Below are 17,825 nucleotides of genomic sequence, written 5' to 3'. Positions count from 1 at the left end.
GCTCAGGTCTTTTGGAGTGCAGGGGGCGCTCCTGAAGACCTTCTTTGACACTGTGGTGGCATCAGCCATCTTTTACGGAGTGGTCTGCTGGGGCAGCAGTGTCTTGGCTGCAGATAGGAAGAGACTTTTGTACTTATTTTGCATCCCTAGTTTTTTAAAGTTTTTAAGTTTAATTTTTGAAATCTTTAATCTGACTCTTTCCCCTTGACTGCTGTAACACTGGAATTTCTCAATTATGGGATCAATAAAGGTGTATCTCATCTTATCTTATCTTAACAAGAAGGCAACAAAGCTTCACTGGGGGTCAGAAGGTCTTTGTGATTTTTAGGGGTGTACAAACTTTTTTTTAGTTGACTTTTAACGTAGTATTTCATTCATTTCTGAAAAGAAAACTATGTTTTGTTTTTAAAGTTCTGATCAATAACCCTAAAAAAATTACTTCACTCTCTGTGAAACAGCCTCGTCCTGCGTTAGAAAAGTACGCAGTTAAAACAACCACAGAACTAATATAAGAAGGGCCAAGACTCAGGAACAGGAAAATACTGAATCTGTCAAAAAGAAGCCTATTAAGTATGTATGGTTTTTAAAAATGATAAACAAATAAATAAATACATTAGACATACAGAATTGTCCCAGAAGTTACTAAAAATATCAGGAAAACTCATCTCTGATGGAAAATATACAGGAAATAATCTGCTCAAAATTAATCCAAATCGCTAATTTTACTCAAACTTCCTGCAATTATTGCAGTCTGTACTGTAAATGTTATGCACTAAACATAATATGAAATGTCCATAAGATATGTCACTTAGTCAGGGGACATTAGTTTCTCAATGATACAAAAGGGGTGAGAAGGGTGTGGTATGGACCCAAATGCAGTACACAGGTGCTCAGGAACAGTTGGTAATGACCTTTATTTTCACCACAGCAAACAAGGTACGGAGCAGACTGAATAAACACAGAATAAAGTTCGTTCTTCGGGCTGAAAGCCCTCACACAGTCTCTGGGGCTCAGACAAGGGGAAGAGACGCGGCCGGAGTCGGCCGTGGAACCGAGGGGAAGCTCCTTAGCCCCCGGCTCCAAACAGTTCAGTTCTCTTTTGGTGTGAGGGGAAGAGAAGTAGCTTACTTCAGCCGATGACGACGAGGAGGAAGCTCCGTGGCCCGAAGAGCCGGCTGCACGTGTGGAGGTGCCGACGGGGAGAGAGCAGAGGAGCGATCGGAGGCAGGCGGGGGGGTCGTAGCCAGATGAGCAGTCCGCGAAGGCAGAGGCACCGATGGGGAGCAGGCAGGAGGATAAACGGGGCCAGGCGGAGGAGTCGTTACCAGCCGAGCAGTCAGACACCAGAAACACTGAGGCAGAGCACGAGGTCAGGGACAGAAGGCAGGTGAGTTTACCGGGAGGCAGACGAGGAGAGCAGGTCGGGAACAGGCAGAGTCGGCAACAGGAGATCAGACAGGAGATGAACGCTGGAAAGTCTCGCATGACGCTGAAGAACAATCTGGCAACGAGTGAGAGTGCTGGAGAGGCTTATATGCAGGGCTGATTATGATGAGCTGCAGCTGTGTAGGCAGGTGAGCAGAGTTGGGCTGATAAGGTGGGCGTGGCTGGCAGGTAGAGTGGAGCAGAGGGAGGGAGAGTGGAAAATCACTGCAGCAGAGTGACAGGAGGGGAATGAGAGACAGGGACTGTGACAGAACCCCCCCCTCAAGGGACGGCCCCTGACGTCCCAAACAGTTCTAGAGGAGCCGGGTGGGTGGAGGGGGCCCGGAGGAGGGCTAAAATTCTTCTGAGGCCTCCGTCCCAGCCTCCTCGTCCTCTTCAGAGACTGACCCCCCGTCTTCCTCCTCAGACCCAGATGTCTCAGGTGCAAGAGGGGACTGAGGGTCGGTGTTGCGACCCCCTCGTGCCGAGGCGATGTTGGAGGGCTGGTCAGGGTGTTGGCGATGGAACTCCTCAATGAGTCGCGCATCCAGGATCTGACGGGCCGGAACCCATGACCGCTCTTCCGGGCCGTACCCCTCCCAGTCGGCGAGGTATTGCAGACCCCTCCCACGACGACGAGAGCGCAGCAGGCGGTGCACCGTGTAAGCAGGGGCCCCGTCAATGATGCGAGGAGGTGGAGGTGGCTGGGAGGCAGGCTGCAGGGGACTCTCCCGGAACGGCTTAATCCTGGAGACATGGAAGGTGGGATGAATCCGCATGGTGCGGGGCAGCTTGAGCCGAACAGCCACTGGGTTTACAACCTTCTCAATGGGGAATGGTCCAATAAACTTGGGAGCCAATTTCTTCGACTCCACCCTCAGAGGAAGGTCCCGGGTTGACAGCCACACTTTCTGTCCCACCTGGTAAGGGGGGGCCTGGGAGCGGCGGCGGTTGGCGGCTGTCGAATAACGATCTATGGCCCGTAGGAGAGCGGTCCTGGCCTGTGTCCAGGTCCGACGGCAGCGGCGGATGAAGGCCTCCACTGACGGGCAGACGGTTTCCTTCTCCTGGGCAGGAAACAGGGGAGGCTGGTAGCCATAAGCGCACTGGAATGGAGAGAGCCCAGTGGCGGAGCTGATGAGGGTATTGTGGGCGTATTCCACCCACAGCAGTTGTGTGGACCAGGAGGCAGGGTGCTTGGAAGCCATGCAGCGGAGCGCCGTCTCCATCTCCTGATTCATCCTCTCGGACTGGCCGTTGGATTGGGGATGAAACCCAGAGGACAGGCTGGTGGAGGCTCCCAGGAGGCGGCAGAATTCTCTCCAGAATGCAGAGGTGAACTGGGGGCCTCGGTCGGAGACCACGTCGGACGGGAGGCCGTGGAGCCGGAACACGTGCTGCAAGACCAGCTCAGCAGTCTCCTTGGCCGAAGGGAGCTTGGGCAGGGGCACGAAATGAGCCATCTTGGTGAACCGGTCTACTACTGTCAGAATGGTGGTGTAGACTCCTGACAGCGGCAGCCCGGTGACGAAGTCTAATGAGATGTGGGACCAGGGTCGATGAGGCACAGGCAGAGGGTGCAGGTGACCGGCGGGGGCCCGTCGCAGGGCCTTGTTCTGGTTACAGACTGGGCACGCGTTAACAAAGTCTCTGGTGTCATCATCCAAGGTGGCCCACCAGAACCGCCGTTGCAGAACCTCCTTGGTTCGATGAATTCCAGGATGACAGGTGAGTCGGGAACCGTGGACCCATTGCAGAACCTCAGACCTCAACTCCTGAGGGACGAATAGGCGGTCTTGGGGGCAGGAGCTGGGCCCCGGCTGGTCCTCCAAAGCAGCTCTTACCCGCTCCTCCACCTCCCAGGTGAGAGCGGCCACCAGACGGGAAGCGGGGAGGATGTTGTCTGGACTGGAGGGGCCCTCTTCCCCGACCATGAACTGTCGGGACAGGGCGTCAGGTTTAACGTTGCGGGAGCCTGGCCGGTAGGAGAGGGTGAAGCTGAATCTGGCAAAGAACAGAGCCCACCGGGCCTGACGAGAGTTCAGTCTTTTGGCCGAGCGGATGTACTCCAGGTTCTTGTGATCGGTCCAGACGAGGAAGGGGGTCTTGGTTCCCTCCAACCAATGGCGCCACTCCTCCAACGCCAGCTTCACCGCCAACAGTTCTCGATTACCGATGTCATAACTCCTCTCAGCTGGAGACAGACGCCTGGAGAAGAAAGCGCAGGGGTGTAGTTTCTGGTCCTCGGCAGAACGCTGGGAGAGGACGGCCCCCACCCCCACATCAGAAGCGTCAACCTCCACTACGAACTGTCTCTCGGGGTCAGGGATCAGGAGAATGGGGGCTGAGCTGAATCGCCCCTTCAGGTGCTGGAACGCCTCCTCGGCGGCCGAAGTCCATCGAAAGGGGACCTTGGAGGAGGTGAGGGCGGTGAGAGGTGCTGCCACCGTGCTGTAGCCCCGGATGAACCTCCTGTAGAAGTTGGCGAACCCCAGGAAGCGTTGCAACTGCTTGCGAGAGTCAGGGACAGGCCAGGAGGTGACGGCTGAGACCTTAGCGGGGTCCATCTCCATGCGGTCCTGGCCGATGATGTACCCCAGGAAGGAGACAGAGGAGGCGTGGAACTCGCACTTCTCAGCCTTGACGAACAGGGAGTTCTCCAGCAGGCGTTGCAGCACCGTCTGGACGTGATGTATGTGTTCTTGCTTGGACCGGGAGAAGATCAGGATATCATCTAGGTAGACGAACACAAACTTGTTGAGCATGTCCCTTAGTACGTCATTGATGAGGGCTTGGAAAACAGCCGGGGCATTGGTGAGCCCGAAAGGCATCACCAGGTATTCATAGTGTCCTGTGGGGGTGTTGAAGGCTGTCTTCCACTCATCCCCTTCTCGGATCCGAACCAGATGATAGGCGTTGCGGAGGTCCAACTTGGTGTAGATGGTGGCCCCTTGGAGCAGCTCGAAAGCTGAGGCGATGAGGGGGAGAGGATAGCGGTTCTTTACCGTGATGTCGTTCAGCCCTCTGTAGTCGATGCAGGGCCTCAGGGAACCACCCTTCTTGTCGACGAAGAAGAACCCCGCCCCAGCAGGTGACGAGGAGGGTCGGATGATCCCGGCGGCCAAGGCATCACTGATGTAGGTCTCCATGGCCTCCCTTTCAGGTGCGGACAGGGAGTAGAGGCGACCCTTGGGGGGAACAGAGCCGGGAAGGAGGTCGATGGCGCAGTCGTAGGGCCGATGAGGGGGCAGAGAGGTGGCCCTCGCCTTGCTGAACACCTCCCGGAAATCGTGGTAGTCAGGGGGCACCATGGAGAGGTCAGGGGTGGAACAAGAGCTGGCAGGCGGCGTGGGTGCAACTGCCGGTCTGAGGCAGATCTGTTGACAGGAGGGGCTCCATCCCAGGATGGACCCCGTAGACCAGTCTATATGGGGGTTATGGCGGCGAAGCCAGGGGAAGCCGAGGATCAGGGGAAGGTTGGGAGACCTCAGGATATGAAACCGGATGGTCTCATGGTGTGTGCCGGACAGGAGCATCGAGATGGGGGTGGTTTGATGAGTGACGGTCCCCAGAAGATGACCATCCAGAGCGCTGGCCGGCATGGGACGAGGGAGAGGAACTTGACCAATGTCCAGCTGACGGGCGAGTTCCTCGTCGATCAGGTTGACATCTGCCCCCGAGTCGATGAAGGTGGCGAGGGTGTGGGACCCCCCTGCCAGCAGGAGCTGGACGTGAAACAGTGGTCTTGGGTTGGGGGCAGAGTTCTGGGACCGGCTCAGCAGAATGCCCCTTTTTACTGCTGAGCCCTCCCTTTTACTGGACACCGGGAGACAAAATGGCCGGCCTGGCCACAGTAGAGGCAGAGATTTCCCCGGCGTCGGCGCTCTCGCTCCTCCGGCGTTAGGCTGGTGCGCCCCACCTGCATGGGCTCCGCCCCCCCATGCATGGGTTCAGAGGAAAGGACAGGGGTGGCTGGAAACCCACGCTGACGGGCGGAAAGCCGATGATCTCCTCCCTCGTGGCGTTGCTCCCTCCTCCTCGCCTGTATCCGTCTGTCTAGCCTCGTGGTCAGCTCGATGAGCCCGTCCAGGGAGCTAGGGAGGTCGAACGAGACCAGCTCATCCTTAACGTAAGGAGCTAGTCCGTTGAGGAAGGCGTCGCATTGGGCAGCAGCGTTCCAGTCACTGAGGCGAGCCCGGGTTCTGAAGTCTATGGCATAGTCTGAAACTGTCCGCTCCCCCTGCCTCTGACTCATGAGTCCCCCTGTAGCATCAGGACCCAGGGAAACGGGTCCGAACACCTTGCGAAGCTCCTCTGAGAAGGCCTGGAAAGAGGCGCAGGCTGGCGTGCCTCTCTCCCACTCCGCCGTACCCCACAGACGTGCCCTTCCAGTGAGGTGGTTGATGGCGAAGGCGACTCTAGCTCCCTCTGTGGCGAAGGTATGGGGTTGCAGGGCAAACAGAATTGAACAGTTCGTCAGGAAAGGGTTGCAACCCTCAGGATCCCCAGCGTAGCGTTCTGGCGCCCCCACCCGGGGCTCAGATGTGGTGCTTGATGATGGCCCCGGGGTCGGAGCAGGAGGAGCTGGAGCTGAGGCAGAGGCAGCGTGTTGAGTCATGGAGACCGCCATCTGTTGTACCTGGGCGGCTAGCGAGGTTAGCGCTCGTTCCAGAGCTGACGCTGACTGACGGGCTTCCGCCGCGTTGGAGGCTAACTGAGCCTCATGCTGCTGGAGCATTCCCTCCACCCGGGCTAGGCGAGACTGAGGAGAAGCGGGGTCTGCTGGGTCCATTTCTGGCCAGATTGTACTGAGAAGGGTGTGGTATGGACCCAAATGCAGTACACAGGTGCTCAGGAACAGTTGGTAATGACCTTTATTTTCACCACAGCAAACAAGGTACGGAGCAGACTGAATAAACACAGAATAAAGTTCGTTCTTCGGGCTGAAAGCCCTCACACAGTCTCTGGGGCTCAGACAAGGGGAAGAGACGCGGCCGGAGTCGGCCGTGGAACCGAGGGGAAGCTCCTTAGCCCCCGGCTCCAAACAGTTCAGTTCTCTTTTGGTGTGAGGGGAAGAGAAGTAGCTTACTTCAGCCGATGACGACGAGGAGGAAGCTCCGTGGCCCGAAGAGCCGGCTGCACGTGTGGAGGTGCCGACGGGGAGAGAGCAGAGGAGCGATCGGAGGCAGGCGGGGGGGTCGTAGCCAGATGAGCAGTCCGCGAAGGCAGAGGCACCGATGGGGAGCAGGCAGGAGGATAAACGGGGCCAGGCGGAGGAGTCGTTACCAGCCGAGCAGTCAGACACCAGAAACACTGAGGCAGAGCACGAGGTCAGGGACAGAAGGCAGGTGAGTTTACCGGGAGGCAGACGAGGAGAGCAGGTCGGGAACAGGCAGAGTCGGCAACAGGAGATGAACGCTGGAAAGTCTCGCATGACGCTGAAGAACAATCTGGCAACGAGTGAGAGTGCTGGAGAGGCTTATATGCAGGGCTGATAATGATGAGCTGCAGCTGTGTAGGCAGGTGAGCAGAGTTGGGCTGATAAGGTGGGCGTGGCTGGCAGGTAGAGTGGAGCAGAGGGAGGGAGAGTGGAAAATCACTGCAGCAGAGTGACAGGAGGGGAATGAGAGACAGGGACTGTGACAAGGGGTCCATTAAGAAAAAAGATTGGGAACCACTGGTATATTGAAATAATTTTGCTTCACATTTTGCTCCAGCCTCTACTTTAGGTTTCTATTTAACATAATACTTCATTATCTCAATGAAACGTACTGAAACAAATATACATGTGACATGAAAGGGCAATTTATTATTTTGGAAGGTAAAAAATATGCTTGGCCGGTGGGTTTTTTTCATCTGCCAGCCTCTTGGCTCAAATCAACTCAAAAAGTTAATTTCGGACACTGGTCTGGTGTATGTATGGTCAAAGCATTGCTGCAATTTTATAAACAAACCTGTAGCCTACATCCAGGCTCTATCTCACCACAGTAAACTACAACTACCAAGTTGAATGGTGCGATCAATTCACCGCACACACAGGTAAGCACACAAAGGCTCACCTTAAACAAACAAGCAGCTCTGTCTCATACACACAAAGCACAAAGCTAGATAGAATGGGTGCTAAGTCATTAACCTCTTTCATTGCACAAGCTGATTTTGCCATTACATGTGGAACATATATGCTACACTCTACAGCCCTGCTGGTGTACAGGTTAAAACATTTAGTTGCCAAAGGTTAACATCCTGTAGCCTAAAGTATGGACATCCCAATATGGGTACTCTTCTCAGTACTTTAAACTCAAGACCACATCACAGAGGAGTCGTTCTAAGATCCTCAAACCAAATCATTCCCCAAACCACCATCGATGAATCAGTACGGCAGCTTTTGGCAGGGGCAAGGACTCCCACCTGATTAAAACCATGTGTGATGTATTTAAAGCCCGTTATTCAAACACACTGAGATCTGGAAGAGAGGATCTTAAACATGTCCTGCCATTATGCCACTGCTCCTGGCCTTTCACTCTGACATCATACCAGTCCTTCACAGATGTTCGGAAAACATGAGTGGTTTGTTGCTGGAAGGCCATGTCTGTATCAAAAGGGAGGAAAAACTTACATTTTAAAATAAGGGAATTGCTGTGGTATATCCTGTTAAAGTATGTGTTGGCAACAGCAGGAATGGATTCATCCCGACTAATGACTAATTCAATGTCTTTCTCCTTGTACAGCAAGGGTTTGGAAACATTGATGGTGAACACTGGTTAGGCCTAGAGAACATCTACTTGCTGACCAACCAGGGCAACTACAAGCTGTTGGTGACTCTGGAAGACTGGGCCGGACGCAAGACCTTTGCAGAATATGCCAACTTCCGTGTGGAGTCTGAGGCCAACTTCTATAGGCTGCAAATGGGCCGATACCATGGCAACGCTGGAGACTCACTTACCTGGCACAATGGCAAGCAGTTTACCACACTGGACAGAGACCATGACACCTTCACAGGTGAGTGGAATGCAGTGCAAGAGAAGGCAATCATAATTGTTGGTGGAATTTCACCAAAAGCTGCTTACATTATGGCCAGTGGCGGTTCTAGGCCAGTTTCTATGGGGGGGCCAAGCTAGGGCCAGTCCTTTTGATACAGGGGCACATACAAGTAGGGTCAAATATCTAAGTCTGAACAATAATATATATGTATATATATATATATATATATATATATATATATATATACATATATGCTCCCCCGGGAGAAAATTTTGTATATATTTGATTTATATATCTGCTTTTTATGTGTGAAAAATGTTCTGTTTTTACTGATAAAAACACTAGTGGTATGTTATGGTGAAGGGTTACACTTAAAATACGGCTAAGGATTAGTGGTTAAATATTTCAGTAATCAAAAGAAAAATGACTAACGTACTGATCTGCCTCTGGAGGGCTATTTTATTATTTCAAATCATGTGCAGACAAAATATTCTTTTAAAACTCTCACACTCACAAACACAGTTCCAGATACGCAAAACAATACAAAATACGCAATACGAAAAGAAAACAAAAGGTAAGACTTAAATTAATTACACACAAACAGACACAAATTACTGCTTCCCTCCTTCCCTCCCTCACGATTCACAAGTATGGCACCCTGAATCAGAGCATTTAATTTTACGTGGCTTCGAAAAGAAGATTTCAAAAGCCCTCTGGTAGTTGAATGCCTCTGGGACAGGCCCATTTATGGCAACCCACTGGATCCATGGCGTGCGTGATCTGGCCAAGGCGCGGGTGCCGGAGCTAATAGCGGCCATTCAAGTCAATGCAAGCTGCTCCACCAGCCGCGGCCTAGAAGCAGCTCGGCGCTCCGCTACACTAAAAACATGCGCCGGGTCTATTTCTGATGGATGCCGCGCGACAGCATGTCAATTTGCACAGACCAACTTTTACAAATGTATTTATGAGTTTTGCATATAACATGTAAGTGGAAGAACATTCATGACATAATAAAAGTGTAAATCCCTGACCCCCCTCCCCCCACCCACCCACTTCCAAGCGGCGTCCACACACTGACGTACAAAAAACAAACAGGAAGTCAGGTGCAGAAAAGACAAGAGTATCTGGTCAATTTTCACAATAAAACACCCATGAAGAGTATCTGGTCAATTTTCACAATAAAACACCCATGAAAACTCCGGATTGTATTTCACATGGCTACATCAACATGATGTGACATGTAACTACCATGAGCCAAATGAGAAAGAAAAAGTTTTCAGAGCTTACTTCAATGGTGCTGTGTGTTGCCATGCAGGCACAGAGTTGTCTTAAATACAGCCACACAATTCTCTACTGATGTTTTCGGTGGGTGCGCCGCTTTAAGTGGTCCGACTGGCAACCTGTTGAGACGATTTAGTTCTGCGTTCCTCGTTGCCCCTCCGACTCTCTCCGGTGGCAGGGGGGCCACAGGGGGGGCCGGACTCCGAGTTACGGGGGGAATGGCCCCTGCTGGCCCCCCTAAAACCGCTACTGATTATGGCAACAGCTGCAATCCTTAGCACACAAACACATACTGTATATGCCACTCGTTTCACTGAATGAGGGCAAGTAAAAACATAACTCGCTATATTCAGAGGTACCTAACCAACTGATGAGCTGACACAACACTGCCCAGTATTAGACTGTTATGAGGGTGTGAGCTGCCTCTTTACCATATTAGGCTAAGAGTCAAAACCAGCCTTCATATTTTCTTCTATCTTTTTTTTATCTATTATTTCCTGTTAACCTATACCTTGGGCCATTGCAAATTGATAATGAGCCCCCATCTCAGGGCTATGTGGTCTCAGGGGGCCCTAAACCCCTTTTTGAGACAATTTTCTGGTGAAATGTTGGAAATGCAAATATTAAGGTACTACAATTAAATAAACAGTTAATAAAAGTATAAAATCTGTCAGGAAGTGTCCTGAAACAAAGAGGGGAGCAGGAAAGTAAGATTCTAGGGCTTACTGCCATTCAATTCTAAAGTCAACTGAATGGCAATTGACAAAAAAAATTGTTCACTTGAGAAATTCTCTTCAAAGATAGTTATTTTTCAGCATTTTATGGTGAAAATCACTGCCTCAAAGTCAAACTTCCCAAGTTCATAAACTTTAATTTGAGCCCAAGATGACCTTTCTATTTTAAAAAATTCCACTTGCTTTGACCTAAATACTTCACTATAACTCAAAGAGAAAATGTGAACCCACAAATACTGAGTACCCCTGGGTTTTATATTAGAAATATACATGTGGGTCTCAAGCATTTAGAAACTGCTGGATGCTAACTTGCAAACGTTTGACAATTTGCACATTAGCAGAGTTAGCATTTATTAGCACAATTACATATAGACAATATTTCAGGAATTGTTTGGTCAACTTTGGAGGTTACTGAGGATGCCAAATCAATTTCTTAATTTTTCAAAATTCAAAGTGGCAGGTTAAACCAGAAGTGGCTACATTTCATCTCCCAGTGGGCTGATTTTGATGAATTTTGAGTTGATTTAAGAGTTTTAGAGGATGCTGAATTTGTGGGTTGGAGAAATAACTGAAATGGTAGTATTTAATGTCAGAGGGCTAAACTCTCCATACGAGATTTTAGATTTCTGATGCAGAAAGAAGATAGACATTGCGATATTTCAGGAAACACATCTCAAACCAAATTATATTTTCTGGGGTTAACGGACCCTCTCCTTACAAGTATATATACTAAAAATGTGGTTTATATTATGGTCCAATTTAACTCATACACCAGTGTTTGGAGCGGCAGAAAAATTCTTAAAATTTAAAAGTGTGTGGTGCAAATCATCTCTGCGATGTCACTTTCATTCTGTAGGGAAACGATTGACTAACATTTACCATTACTCGCTAGGTTCAACAATCACGTGTAATCAGCAATTGGTTGTGTTTGTTTATTTGTTGATATTGCAATAAAAAAATAAGTGATAAAAAATTGTCTTTCATAGAATTTTCCCAAAATAGAGACGTGTAATATTAAAACCAAACGTTTTATCAGCATTTTATAACAGATAAGGACCAACACCCCTTAAATAAAGATCACCTCCACTAACATCAAAAGAAATCATCTAAATTTAAGAGCACTAAACTGGAAAACACTGATATTAATACACTGACATAAAGGTAACCTTCAAGTTAATGCTATATTATACTAAACATTATATTAAATGTGTATGTGTAATGCATTCGAAATGCACAAGTGCTACTGAAGTAGCAAACAAGCGTGTTGTCCTTGTGTAAAACATAATGTTGGTGTTGGTGGATGAGAGACTGCAGACGGAACATACTGAATATCACTGGCTACATGTGTGCATGTTTATGCTTGCTGAACACATGCATTGATAAAGTACTGTATTGGCTTCTTACTCACTGAGGTTTAGACACAGTGGTGGTTGACAAGGAACAGAAGAGGGCAGTCAGATCTGGTACTAAAAGGTGGAGCTGAAAACACTGCAGTCCGTTAATTGGTCAATAGAGGATGGTCACTCTTGCTCAGCGCTGAGTTGTGGCTGGTTTTGAGGCTCATGTAACCACTGTTCATACCGTGGCAAGTCTTACATATATTAGTAAACTATAACTATAAAATTAAAGGATGTTTTGCTGCCTCTCGCAGCAGCTGTAGACTGAGAAGAAAATGACTTTATTCATTGGGCCCACTGCCTGCAACTTTTAAGGTGGAATGTTTACTTGTAATGTTACTCAATGCATGAGTTGACGTCCTGAATCCATCGACACACCTTAAATGTTACAATGACAACTTTGAGCATTCCATTAGTTTTTTTTTTTTTTTTTTTACAACTTTATTTATGAGTTTTGCATATAACATGTAAGTGGAAGAACATTCATGACATAATAAAAGTGTAAATCCCTGACCCCCCTCCCCCCACCCACCCACTTCCAGGCGGTGTCCACACATTGACGTACAAAAAACAAGTACACAATCAAAGTAGATGTGCATAAAGTAGGCTACTTATGTATACATATGAATATGCATACATTAAGGTATACATATACCCATACAGATAAGTGTATAAGAATCATTTACCTCTGCAATGGATAATACAGTACATGCAAGTTTACAAAATAAAAAAAAGAAAAAACAAGAATAAATAAACAAACAAATAAAATAGAAAAGATAAGAACATAAATAAGTGAAATGTAAGATTGCATAAGTGACCCAAACAAGCCTATTCAAATAATGTTACTAACATTATCAACAGTCTAGACCCTTTAAAATGGCAAGTACAGTTTCAACGTCACATCCATAATCACACACATCACCCGTCAGGGGAGTGTCACAATGGATCAAGCTACAGATAAACCTCCAAAATGGGTGATGAATGATGCCCAGGTTTTATCATATTTATCCTCTTGCCCACGCGTCATATATCGAAGTTTTTCAAGATCCAGTCCTAACAACATCTCCCTCATCCAATGAATATAGGCAGGAGGACTACTTTCTTTCCAATTTAGCAGTATCAAACAGCGGGCAAGTAGTGACGCATAGGGGATCGCATTTCTATGAGTGCGGGAAATCTCTCCTTCATTCATGACTACTCCAAAAATGGCCGTTAAAAGATTTGGAGACAATGTCCTGCCAGATATCCCTGAGTGATTTAAAGACGAATGCCCAGAAGTTGTATAGTCAAGGACATGACCAGAACATATGTCCCAAAGAAACCGAGGAATAGTGGCACCTGGGGCAGGTTGGGGCAACAATAGGATATAGTTTAGCCAATCTGTCATTGGAGTAATGTAACCAATTTACTACTTAAAATTGGATTAATCCATGTCTGATACAGAATGATGAGTTATGTATTTGCGAAATAATGCTTTTCCAGGCATCCTCAGGGATAGATGCTCCAATGTCTCCTTCCGGGCTGTTTTATTTTTATCCCATGTGTGAGGGCAACTATGAAGAATTAATGTGTATATATTTGATACTGTGCCTTTATTGAATGGGTTGACATTAAGAACTGAGTAAGCCAAATCCTTAAGGGGTGGACATTCCAGTATCCTGGAAAATGTTTAGAGGCAAAGCTTTGACCCTGAAGGTATCTAAAGTAGTGAGATTTTGGTAAGTTGTGGTCTTGACACAGAAAAGCAAATGATGCAAAACTGTCATCCGTGCCAAATCTAATTGAGAGGGTGTAAAAAGATGGTTAAACAATATTGGATAGAATCCACATATGTTTTTCACATTGAAGTGTTTCCTAAACTGGCCCAAAATCTTAATTGAGTTTTGTACAACCAGATTTGTATTTAATTCATCTGTGCTAATATTCAACGGGAAAGGAGCAGTTGAGAAAATGAGATTGGAGAAACTGGAAGTGTAGATTCAAACTCCATACTAGCCCAAATAGGAACTTCTCTTTCTGTAAAGGTGGTGATCCAATATGTCAACTTGGCAATATTAACTGCCCAATAATAAAATAGAAAATTGAGCAAACCCAGACCGCCCTCAGATTTACCTCTTTCTAGGCTGGCTTTTTTTATACGTGGAGGTTTCTTATTCCATATAAACAAGGAGAAAAGCCAATTAAGCTGGGCAAAGTAGGATTTTGGAAGAAAAATGGGAATCATTTGAAATTGGTATAGGAATCTGGGCATTATTGTCATTTTTACTGAATTTATCCTCCCTGCTAACGAAATGGGAAGCTTCGACCACCTGTCCAGATCCGTCTTGATACATTCTAGAATTGACTTGTAATTGTATTTAAAAAGAGCCTTGACTGAACTTGCTATCACGATTCCCAGGTAGGTAAATTGTTCATTTTCAATTTTAAAGTGGAGGTGATCATAGTTGATCCGTTTTGCCAAATTGTTCAGTGGAAATAACAAAGATTTCGACAGATTGATTTTATATCCTGAAATATTTCCAAAATTCCGCAGCAAGGCAAGAAGACAGGGGATACTCTCCAATGGATCCGAAATTTACAAAGGCAGGTTGTCTGCGTACAGAAGTGTTTTATGGTTTGTTTCGCCCCTGGAAATACCCCTGATCCTGTTTTCTGATCTGATGGCAATTGCCAATGGTTCAATGTCAAATAGAAAGGGTGACAGACAACAACCCTGTCTTGAGCCCCTGTGTAGCATAAAGTATTCAGAAATCAGGCCATTGGTTCGCACAGAGGCTGTGGTTACACCCCGCCTTTCTGAAATCCCGCCTTTCCGAAAATAGACCTCCATTCTTCGTAATGGCGGGGTTTCCCATTTTTTCTAAAGGCCCCACTATTCCGAATATTGGGGACAACGCCTGCAGTTCGTCAACAGGTGCCTCCAATCATCCGCACACTCAATCACAGATCCGCTCCGACCAGCACTGAACCACCACTGAACATATGATTTCAGGGATTAAGACAGGTACTGACTCAATGTCCTACAATCCTCAAACCATCAATGACCAATTTAAACAATATTATTCTTCCCTTTATATCAGTCGGATGTGGACACCAATTTGTTTGAAATCCATTCATTTCTTAATTCTTTAAATATCCAAAAACTCAATCCTGAAGCTCAGGCATCCCTAGCCCTTTCATGCATGGAGGTCACTACAGTGTACGGCTGTTTAAAAGTGTTTTTTCTCTATATATACCAGCAATTTTGGGCACTGCTGCATATAGTCCACTCTAGTGGAAGCTATTGCATCATCCCATACAAAGAATCCCATTGGCAGGTAATTGTAATGGGAAAAAGTAGTCAGTGAAACCAAGATGGCCGACAGACAGGGAGAAAGACCACCTGCCTCAGCTATTTCGGTTTCTACCTTCTATAAAAAGATGCCATTGCAGGTAAAAAAAAATATAATTACATCAAGTAACATCTAAGGTGACATATTATGTAAAGATTTTCCAAGTTTTGATTTTATATTTGGAGGAAATACAGATTAATCATCTGTCCACTCAATTGTACATCATGCATCACAAGCTATGTTTCAACTTCAATGCAATGTCAATTACTACCAATGTTGTTCTTGAAAATAATTCATATCCTGTAATGTTTTGGCTGTAAATCAACTGCTTTATGTTTTTAGAATGTAATTTGAGTTTTTTTTTATATATCCATATTTTTTGTAGGGCTCAAAAAGACAGGCATAGAGGGTAATAGAGGAGTTTCCAGACTCAAGTGAGGAAGAGTGTGCTTCTGGTAGCAGTGATGAGGAATGGCTGCCAGTACAGACAGGTGCAAGCAGAGAAGTAGAATCAAGCAGTGACAGTGAAGGTGAGGAGGCTGGAAATGTTGCTGAGGGAGTTGAGGCTGAGGAAGGAGATGAGGCTGAGGAAGGAGATGAGGCTGATGAAGGAGATGAGGCTGTTGAACCTGAGGGACCACCACCTCCCAGAGCTCAGGGGAAAAAAGCAAAAGAAAAGAGTGTCAGAAATGTTTGGAAAGCTAAGGATAACCAGTTTGAGGGAGACCTGCCTCCTTTCTTAGGAAAGAGCCAGATGAACGTTGAGGGAACAGATCCAATAGATTTCTTCATGCATCTTTTCACCCAGGGTATGATTGATGACATCGTATACAATACAAACCTGTACGCTGTCCAGAAAGGAAAAGACAACCTGGCATTGACCTCAGAGGAGTTCAAAACATTTCTTGGAATGAATATGGTAATGTCATATGTCAGATACCCAAGATCCAGAATGTACTGGTCATCAGAGACAGGACTTCGTCTTGATCTGATAGCCGATGCAATGCCAGTGAACAGATTTGAGCAAATTCTAAGTTACATGCACTTTGTTAACAACTACTCACTGGACCCCGAAAATGCTGACAGGTTTGTCAAAGTCAGACCAATCTTGGATGCACTCAAGGAAACCTTCCGCTCAGCACTTGATCCAGAAGAATTTCAGTCGGTCGATGAGATGATGAATCCCTACAAGGGACGCCTGTCTATCAAACAATATGTCCCCAAAAAACCCAAGCCCTGGGGAGTGAAAGTGTGGGTGCGAGCAGGGTCCTCTGGGTACATGTACAACTTTGAACCCTATCAAGGTCCAGCTGGGGGACGAGGTGAGATCAGTCAGCTGGGAATGGCTGGAGATGTAGTCATGCGCCTTTGTGAAGACATTCAGGGCAAGAATCACAAGGTGTTTTTCGACAATTTCTTTTGCACAATTCCCCTCCTTCAGGCACTGGAACACCAAGGGATCTATGGCACTGGCACATGCAGAAGCAACAGGCTCCATGGAGCACAAGAGAAGCTCAACAATGAAAAGCAACTCAAGCAAAAAGGAAGAGGATCTGTCTCTGTCGTGACCAGTGCGCAAAACATCACTGTCACACGCTGGTTGGATAGTTCAGTGATTCACATGGCCTCTTCCTGCACTGGCCTGTCCCCAACAGATGTGGCACAGAGATGGAGCAAGAAAGAGAAGCAGATGCTCAACGTCCAAAGGCCATTTTCCGTGAAGCTGTACAATCAGCATATGGGAGGAGTAGATCTAATGGATCAGTGTGTCGCAATGTATCCCCACAGACGCAGAAACAAACGGTGGTACATCAGAGTGTTCTTTCACTTCCTTGACGTCACAACTGTGAATGCCTGGCAGCTCTATAGAATGTCTGGAAATGAAGCGAAGGATCTTCTGCAATTCAAGGCATCGACAGCTCGTGCTCTCATCAATGCAGGATCCGTGAAGATACAGGCCAGAGGCAGACCCAGTGCCACTCCACCACCGGCAAAACGGAGAGCAGTGTCTAAGGCCCCCCCCTGAGATCCGGTATGCCCCCGGAAACCACTGGCCCCAGCTCAAGGAAGCAAAAAATGCCAGCAGATGCCAAGATGCTGCGTGCACACGAAGAACCAAGTACATCTGCGCGCAGTGTCTTGTAGCTTTGTGCCCCGGATGCTTTGGCAACTATCACAGAAAATAGTCTCAAAAAGGAGCAACAAGAATGCTTTGACAGGAAATATATGATAAATGCTGTAAGATACTATGAGGAGAGAAGATGCTCAGTTCAGAGACTTAACAGTTCAGAGACTTGACAGGAATATGAGAAACACCAGCTAGATACTATGAGGATCTACACTCAGTTCAGAGACTGTTACTTTTGTCACACTATCCTCAGTTCAGAGAGATTATGTCTTTATTTTGTAACCTTGTTTTACATCCCTAAAGATAAATAAAAACGCTTAGTGAAAAAAAAAGACTGAGTCAATCAATAGAGCTCAAATAGAGAGGCCTACAGGGTAGTGGAGGAACCACTATTCCAACATAATACCATATTACAACTGTATAACTAAATTACAACTATACCTACATAACTACCATGTTATTACATTGATGTTTTTTACAGTACAAAATGCATGAAGTACACTTGAGTGGACAGATAAATATATCTTTATAGAATAAAGATAGAAAA

General features: G+C 47.1%; 2 protein-coding genes across 2 annotated transcripts in view; one reads left to right on the top strand and one right to left on the bottom strand.

Moving 5' to 3' along the window:
* Positions 1 to 17,825, bottom strand: part of LOC126395343 (ras-specific guanine nucleotide-releasing factor RalGPS1-like) — a 304,495-nt gene that overhangs the window by 188,476 nt on the left and 98,194 nt on the right. The window lies entirely within an intron of this gene.
* Positions 1 to 17,825, top strand: part of LOC126395318 (angiopoietin-related protein 2-like) — an 86,837-nt gene that overhangs the window by 30,058 nt on the left and 38,954 nt on the right. The window contains exon 4 of the mRNA XM_050052707.1: positions 8,154 to 8,424. Within this exon, the coding sequence (XP_049908664.1) occupies positions 8,154 to 8,424 (271 nt within the window). The remainder of the gene's footprint in view (positions 1 to 8,153; positions 8,425 to 17,825) is intronic.

The sequence above is a fragment of the Epinephelus moara genome, chromosome 9 (assembly GCF_006386435.1).
Source record: "Epinephelus moara isolate mb chromosome 9, YSFRI_EMoa_1.0, whole genome shotgun sequence".
NCBI lineage: Eukaryota > Metazoa > Chordata > Actinopteri > Perciformes > Serranidae > Epinephelus > Epinephelus moara.
Note: the sequence above shows the minus strand (reverse complement) of the source record. Positions and strands in the feature narration are given on the sequence as shown.